General features: G+C 38.2%; 2 protein-coding genes across 2 annotated transcripts in view; one reads left to right on the top strand and one right to left on the bottom strand.

The window, feature by feature from the left end:
• On the bottom strand, positions 1-1,753 carry LOC127495530 (uncharacterized). The gene is made up of 3 exons (XM_051862449.1): positions 1,727-1,753; positions 436-1,256; positions 1-34 (listed from the first exon to the last, which is right to left on the bottom strand). The coding sequence occupies exons 1-3, from the start codon at positions 1,751-1,753 to the stop codon at positions 1-3; spliced, it is 882 nt and encodes a 293-aa protein (XP_051718409.1).
• Positions 1,754-4,105: 2,352 nt separating this feature from the next.
• Positions 4,106-8,778, top strand: part of LOC127495624 (protein Atg16l2-like) — a 43,495-nt gene continuing 38,822 nt past the window's right edge. Inside the window, 6 exon segments of the mRNA XM_051862565.1 lie at positions 4,106-4,445; positions 5,164-5,233; positions 5,537-5,597; positions 6,188-6,221; positions 6,224-6,260; positions 8,480-8,731. Of these exon segments, the coding sequence (XP_051718525.1) occupies positions 4,310-4,445; positions 5,164-5,233; positions 5,537-5,597; positions 6,188-6,221; positions 6,224-6,260; positions 8,480-8,731 (590 nt within the window). The 5' untranslated portion in view covers positions 4,106-4,309.

Raw genomic sequence — 8,778 nt, 5'->3', positions numbered from 1 at the left:
TTATCTATTAAGTTTTCGGAGATTTCCTGTAACCCTAAAACACAAATGCAATGCATAATTTAAAATACAGATAAAACACCTATGAACAATGCGGAAAATTCCTATTTTGTGTAGGAAGGTGTAGTTTTACTTGTTACAGTTTTCCTCGATTGCTTAAAGATTATAACCAGACATTTGAATTTGAGCATTTGAATTAAGAGAAGGAGGAGTAGGAGTAGGGAGAGGAGGAGGAGGGGAAGGAGGAGGTGGAGTAGGAAGAGGAGGAGGAGTAGAAGTAGGGAGAGGAGGAGGAGGTGGAGGAGTAGGGAGAAGAGGAGGATGAGGAGATGGAGGAGTAGGAGTAGGGAGAGGAGGAGGAGGGGAAGGAGTAGTGGGGTAGGGGAGGATGAGGAGGTGGAGTAGGAAGAGAAGGAGGAGTAGAAGTAGGGGGAGGACGAGGATGAGGAGATGGAGGAGTAGGAGTAGGGAGAGGAGGAGGATGAGGAGGTGGAGTAGGAAGAGGAGGAAGAGTAGAAGTAGGGAGATGAGGAGGATGAGGAGATGGAGGAGTAGGAGTAGGGAGAGGAGGATGAGGGGAAGGAGTAATGGGGTAGGGGTGGATGAGGAGGTGGAGTAGGAAGAGAAGGAGGAGTAGAAGTAGGGGGAGGAGGAGGATGAGGAGATGGACGAGTAGGGGTAGGAGAGGAGGAGGAGGAGGATGGAGGTGGAGGAGGAGGAGTAAAAGTAGGAGGATGGGGAGATGGAGGAGTAGGAGTAGGGAGAGGAGGAGGAGTAGGGGTAGGGAGAGGAGGAGGAGTAGAAGTAGGAAGAGGAGGAGAATGAGGAGGTGGAGGAGTAGGGAGAGGAGGAGGAGGGAAGGAGGAGTAGGGGTAGGGAGAGGAGGAGGTGGAGGTAGAGGAGTATGGAGAGGAGGCGGAGGGAAAGGAGGAGTAGGGGTAGGGAGAGGAGGAGGTGGAGGAGTAGGGAGAATAGGAGGTGGAGGTAGAGGAGTATGGAGAGGAGGAGGAGGGGAAGGAGGAGTAGGGGTAGGGAGAGGAGGAGGATGAGGAGGTGGAGGAGTAGGAGTAGGGAGAAGAGGAGGTGTAGGTAGAGGTGTATGGAGAGGAGGACGAGGGGAAGAAGGAGTAGGGGTAGGGAGAGGAGGAGGATGAGGAGGTGGAGGAGTAGGGAGAAGAGGAGGTGGCGGTAGAAGAGTATGGAGAGGAGGAAGAGGGGAAGGAGGAGTAGGGGTAGGGAGAGGAGGAGGAGGATGACGACTAGGAAGAAGATGATGAAGGGCAAGAGCAAGGTGACAAGCAGTCTCGGATGAAATTCGTGCCACTCGAGTATAGCCAAACTTGAGTCACTTCACCATCGCCTCAATCATAAGAAGCTTCAGGGAGGAAAACAGGTAGGTGTACTTCAGAGTTCAGACTGCTCTCTGCTGTAACTTTAGAGTGCTGTACTCTGTACTGTAGCTGTTGCACTATACTTCTGTAATGAAAAGAGATGTATCAAATTGCCTCACATACAGATAAAAATTCTGTATACTTCCATTTTGCAAAAAGGATGTGTTACAGTTACAGTAATCAGTACTTCTACTTTTGTAGGATACAGAGACGAGCACCCGGTGGAGGCAGGCTAAGGCTTTTGTCGGAGGAGCAAGAGAGGGAGCTGGTAAATATGGTCATTGCCAACAATGTAATCCACCTGCGAGAGACAATCACCAATTTTGTGATATAAATACCATCAGCCTCTCCACAGTTGACCACATCCTCTGAAAACACAGGTTCTGGATGAAACAGGCCTACCGCATCCCTTTCAAACGAAACTCTGACAGAATGAAAGACCAACATCTAGAATATTTTGAAGTATGAGTTTTTATATTGTATGAAGTATTGTGTACCATCACAGTATAGCAGTACAGCAGTTTATACTGTAGCAGGGTAGTCATTTACTGACTTGTTCCTGACTGGTTTACCAATAACCCAAGGTTTTCCAACATCTTTCTGCCTCCATACTCTCCCTTACTAAACCCGATAGAGGAGTTTTTCGGCATGGCGGTGGAAAGTGTATGACTGAAAACCCACATCCACGTTCACCTCCTCCAGGCCATGGAAGAAGCCTGCCTAGACATTTCAGTTGATGCGTGCCAGGGGTGGATCAAGCATGCAAGAGGATTTTAACCCCATTGCCTGGCTAGGGCCAATATAGCCTGTGATGTTGACAAAATTCTCTGGCTTGTCCCTGACTGAGGGCAAAGTTTGGTTTTTCAGCAAGATTCAATAGTTTTGAGTTGAGAGCTTAATTTTGACCTGAAAATAGGAAGTTTGGGGAAATGGGTGAGAAGTTATTGATTTGTATTTACTGTAGAGTTTTGAGAAAAGGGGGCATAATTTCAAGAAATGTGTTTAAGCAATCGAGAAAAACTGTAATAAGAAAATACATAAAATGTAATTGTTCAAAAATGTGTAACTGTTCAGTAATTCAGTGTTGTATTTAAAAATAAAAATATATTATCATAAAAAATGTGTTAAATTTATATTACTTTTACAAATAATATATAGGCTATTATAATAGTATAATATATGTAGCCTATTATATTGCGTATACGCAATGACGCAGTTTTGGGTGACATCAAAACGTCATTTAGCGTATTGTGCTTCTTTGTTTATATAATGTTCTCAATAATATTAATAATAGGCTAATAAACGTAATTTAACTTTTACCAACAAATCGACCTGCCTTTTGCAACTAACACCTGAAAAGTAGTTGGCAACACCAGCTTGAAAACTATCAAAGTAGCCTATGTATTTTGGCAGAAATCACATTTTTGTAATGGACAATGTAATACAAAGCGTTACGCACTATTTTCCACTTACATTTATATTTTAAATTTTTGTGGTTCCCACGGTATTTGTCATACATAAACTGTCATTGAATTGTGACTGACTGTCAGTCAGCCTCGTAGTGGCAAACTGCAGTCATGCACATTAAATCATAGTGTGAGTTGACGTTTCTGTGCTTAAGTGTTAAATAAAGAAGCCCGGGGTGTTTGAGGGAAGTGTTTGTACAGCTGCACCACTTCGTCGCATTGGGTGGCAATTACTTGCAAATATAACTATTTCTATAGAACATAAAAGTTAGGCACGACAGGAGGCGCTTTGCGGCTCAGAAAGCTATTTCACCATGAGCAGCATTCACATTTCAAGACGTTTTTTTTTTTTTTTTTTTTGACTCATTAGTACAGTAAATGTATAACATGTTAAATATTTTAATTCTACGGATTGTTACCAGACATAGAAATCAAAATGTTCCCCAAGATAATGGTTAAAAAGAACCACATCTTGTAATCACGACGACTATGATTAGTCAATCATGACTAATCGCTGAGAAAAGTAACTTATGTCACATGATATAGCACGTTTGTAAAAAGTTATCGTTATTTTATAACAAACAAGATCAAATAAGTTCATTTATAATATACCCTGCTAAACATTATCTTGTGACTTAAACGTTATAGACTTTTTGCACTTGTATCAAGAGACGGCTATTCATTTTCATTGTTCTTCTGTGTTACTTTTTTATTCAAAATGTACTTGACATTTTAATTGAAAATACTGATGAAAAATTATCGATGAAATATGTGTTGTTGGGTCTCTATGCGAGTCAGAAAGAAAAGCGAGATCAAGTTTTTTTTTTTTTTTAACTAAATCCATAAATGCAAATTCTTAACTACGTTTTTAAGGGTTTAAAAACGAATACAGTATGTTGAATCAGTTTCGCCCTCAAAAACAACAACAACAACAACAACAACAACAAAAAAATGTTTTTTTTTATTTTATATGTATACTTGTTTATATTGCTTATGTGCATGTTATTCAATAAAAGTATAAAAAGAATATAAATAAATAATTCACTCAACAGACGTTGAATTAAAAATACACAGTAAAGAACTACAACAGAAGAGTTTGATCCATCGCACCTGACCAATCAGAGAAAACGCCTGGTCGATAGGCCACTCCCATTTTATTTTACGTTGTTTAGTTCTATTGGCCGCTCTGCCTATTCCGTTTCTACGCTTAAAAGGCATTCTCAGATTTGTCATGATTACTCATCAGCGACAGAAGCAGGCGGGTCCATCCATGTGTTTACAGCCACTGACATGACGCGTCGCGCCTCAGCGCGCACAGCTGCGCCGCTTTCTGCCGTTTCCAGTGAATTCGTTTCATAAGAACGGAAAACATACTTATAAGTTCCTAATGACGGCGCGTACACATATGTACTATGTCTAAAAAAGTAGATTATTGTTATTGTATTGTTATTATTTATGATCATGGCTGCGTCGCAGCGCGCGAGAAACTCTGAACTTAAACAGAGCGAAACATGGAAGCGTCACATTATCAGACAGCTGAAAAATCGCAACAGGACACAGACGAGCGTCTTTCAGGATATTATAGAGTCATGTAAGCTTTATTAATGCTGTTCATATCATTTAACTTATTAAATCATCAATGCAGTGCTATGAAAATGGAGAAACTGTTGTTTTGGATGCAGTTGAAGTTTATAGCCTATCTATCTAATGTCTATGGTTGATTCAATTGATTTAATAGCCTATTAAAGTACTTAAAGATAAATACAATTACACACAATTAATAAACAAAATACGAATTAGTTAAAATACAATATGTATTAATTACATTGTAATTTAGTAGTAGGCCTATATATGTTGTAATTTGTTTATATGTTATTATATTCATATAAGTTTATTAAACACTATATAATTTTAAATATATTATAATTGAGTTTTATAATCATATTTTGAAAAATTAGGGATATATTCTATATTTACCATAACATAATTATAATGCAAAGTATTTATACATGAAATTTCTTCAGGTTCCATTTTTATGAACGCTTATGGGGATCTAAGAACAGAATATGAAAATGTGACTAACTGAAGGTCTCATTTGCGTATCTTGAGTATAATCTAGACTGATATAAAGGAAATTCAGAGTTGTGTGAGTTCTCACTCATTCTGTGAATCTTGACACTTGGGTGCAAATGGAAAATCTAATTAACAAACACACTTGGTGTGCATGTAAACATCAGCTGGCCTCTTTTAAAACAAATATTAAGATGATGCTCTGGATATATGTTCACAAGTAGTTTGTCTTCTTCTAGATCACAGTTTGCTGGAGAAGTCCAAGCAAAGAGCCCTCATAACCAAAGGCATTCTGGGATCGGGGTCAAGGTAATCTTTACTTGGAGTCATAATATGCTTTGACGTTACACTGTAAAAAGTGACTGACCCTATAAAATGACATTTGTTGGAGAACCTTTGATGCAGTCATATTAAATAATATTTTTTTTTAAATCCAGAATCTGTCATATGTAACACTTTACAAACCATGCTTTACTGACATCATGACAACATAGTAATAGCATGAATTCTTGGAGTACCATATAAATAACACTATATCAGTTTCAATCATATTCAGGCATGAATCTGTTTCTGCTCTTGATTTCAAAATGCTGTTTTTTTTGGCCCCTGCAGGCCGTCAGTGGTCCCCTCATCTGAAGATGCATTGACGTCTCTTAAGACGACGACCGGTGAGGTAGGATATGATGGTATATGTGGGAAAAACAGAATCAGCCTCTCCCATAAGAAAGCAGTTTGATGATTGGATTACCAATGAACATTTATAGAACAAACTGAATTTTATGGCACAAGTTGTGACCTGTTTCACTTAACAGGTTTACAAGTTGGCCTGTTGTTATCTCTTCCTGTTAGCTGACAGTCAGCCATCAAACCTTCAAGCACCTGAACTGATACAGACTTTTCACCTGTACAAGCAAAGCATATAGTCAAAGCATATTAGTCTAACGTAAATATGAACATTACCTTTTCACTAGAAATGATCACAGTAGTCTGTGCATCGAGCATAACCAGTTCTTACACCTAATCTCACATTGAAGCAGTTTCACAAATTTTTTTTGTGAAAGCATGTGATAAAACCTGCTGCGTATCTTTGCTTTATCAACACACACTAGTCCTCTCCTCTATATCTAGCTATTGTAGCTATAGAAAACTTCTTTAAACATATGTTATTAATATTATAAAGAAGTGGGCAGCTACACTGTCTGAATTTGTCTTCATTGAAATATGATGTTTTTTTTGGCTTTTCATTTGTTTTTGTTCTTGCAGCTTGCATACCAAGTGGTGGAACTGCAGCAGCGACTCAGATAAAGGAAGTGACACTGGATGAACAACATACCAAGTAAACCTCCTTATTCTTTTATGGCACAAAAACAGGAAAAGACACAAAACGTACATCATTCTTACCACACTTTAAATTCGTCACTTTCCACAAATAGGGTACAATTTGCTGACTCATGACTTCAAAGGGTTAGAGGCACAAATCTTAGATATGATTGATAAATTATTATTTAAGATTAACATACAGTAAAACACATAAAATGCCTTAAGGCCAGTTCACACCAAGAACGATAACTATAAAGATAACGATAAAGATATCGTTTTAAAAATCGATCTAAATATAAACGAATAGCACTATCTACACCACAGCTATAATGATAACGATATAGAGAAACGATATCGTTGGGATCACTTTCAGAACAATTTTTTTCAGCTGTTGAACTATAAAACACTGACAGCCAATCAGAATCATTAATTTAAGGGCTCATGCATTTAAAATGGCAGACGAAATTGCGGAGAAGTTAATCGCAGAGGTCCAGAAAAATCCACCACTGTTTGACAAGTCAAACCCCCTTTTCAATGAAATGGATATATGGAAAACAGTCGGTCATACACTTGGAATAAATGGTGAGAAGTATTAACGATGAGATCATTATGTTAGGCTAGCAAACATAAAATGACCTCAGGTATCCAGCACTAGTTTCGACAACATTGTCTTGCTTCCTTTGAAGTTGCAGTGAAAAAGACTAGGCGTTGTTTTTATTCCACTATATTGACTTCTTAAGCTAAATTCACTGTTAGATTAGATCGATTACACTAGCTATTCACTCGAAACATAGCATGCTGAGGACATCTACTGGTGTAAATGCAACAAGAATGGCAAAAACATGTTGTACACACTTTGAAACCGCAGCGTGCGAGCTTAGAATAAACAGACCGTTATCGTTCACTGGTTTGGACGCAAATATAGTTATTGTTATAGTTAAATTTATAGTTATTGTTATAGTTACATTTATAGTTATCTTTCATGGTGTGAACATGCCTTTATCCTCATTTTTGACAGTGTCATAATATTGACACATTTATATAAAATTGATTGTAGTAAAAAAACACAATTCTGTCATGACAACTCTCGGATAGATAGGTATGATACTTGAGATTGGCATGGTGATGGATATGGCAATGTTAATGTATTTGGTTTCGGTGGAATAGATCTGCTATGCTGCTGCTGCAGAGCAAGTACCGAGACTTGCTACTGCCAGTACATTCACAGACATTGCTGTGAAAATGTAAGACATGGTGCTGCTGCTGCACATGTAACATACATGAATTAACCCCCGTAGCAGATCTATACAGGTGGAGCTGGGGAAAGAGGAGGGTTTCTGATAGCGTGCTGCAGACTGCTAACAGCAACACTACCTGTGTTTGAATGTTGAGCTGCAGCTCATTGGCTGCTGATACAAAAATTAATCAGCTGTGCGATGTAGATAATGACATGATCGCTACCAAATGAGTTAGACCTATCAGCCTGCGCCATCTAGAGTTTCATGCCGGAACTATGTAATTTTCACATACCATTTTCAAACCATTCATCCCTGTTATCTTTGTTATTGTAATATAACAAACACATATATTAAACAAATGTTTTTATTTGATTTATATGAACTTATTGTGCTATTATATGTCATGAAATAACTACAAATCAGCATTTGGTCTCAACCCTGCTTGCCACTACTGAGTTACAGGTTTTTTTTTAAATTGCAAACCTGTTACTTGTCGCACACACACACACACACATATATAAATGTTGCACGTATGTACACATATATATATATATATATATATATTATATATATATATATATATACATAGCTGTTTATTTATTTATACACAAATCAGGCATTTCATTTATTATTTAGTTTGACCTCCCAATGTTTACAGTCAACATTTTCATTAAGCCTCCTTTTACTGACACTTTGTTGAAAAAGAGAAAAAAACCCCCATTGGTTTTAAACCATATTTTGTATCCTATGTGTGGCAAGTGCCATTTATTCATCCTCAAGTTGACTCTTCATGATTATCAGTGAATAATGTCCTAAATTTGGGTCACAAAGCTAACTTATGGCTTCAGGTGAAAGTTACCACTTTCATTGTGCAGAAAAAAAGACACTGGACATTCTGCCATATAACTCTAATCAAATTCCTGAAGTATTGGACCATTATATCATAGATCTTGCATATCTAAAATAATTTTTTTATTTATTTATTCTTTTTAATAAGGCTGTATGAGGTCCAAAAGCATCTCAGTGTTCTGGCGTCAGAGCACAGGGTGCTTCAGGAACGCGTGGCTGAGGTGCAGACTGGGAACCAACTCCTGAAACAAAAGTATGATTCTCTGCTGGAGCAGCACAAGAACATTGAGAGGACGTACCGACAAGAGAAACTGCACAGCTCCGAGATCCTGGAGAACATGATCCAACTAAAACAGCAGGCAGCTGCCCGCATGAACCATCGTAATGAGAAGAGAGTGAGGTCAGTGGGGTCATGGGACGCATGTAAAAGGGTTACACACAAGAATT

This window comes from Ctenopharyngodon idella, chromosome 15, assembly GCF_019924925.1.
Source record: "Ctenopharyngodon idella isolate HZGC_01 chromosome 15, HZGC01, whole genome shotgun sequence".
NCBI classification, from domain to species: domain Eukaryota; kingdom Metazoa; phylum Chordata; class Actinopteri; order Cypriniformes; family Xenocyprididae; genus Ctenopharyngodon; species Ctenopharyngodon idella.
The sequence above is the reverse complement of the archived record's forward strand: the minus strand, read 5'-3'. Positions and strand labels throughout refer to the sequence as shown.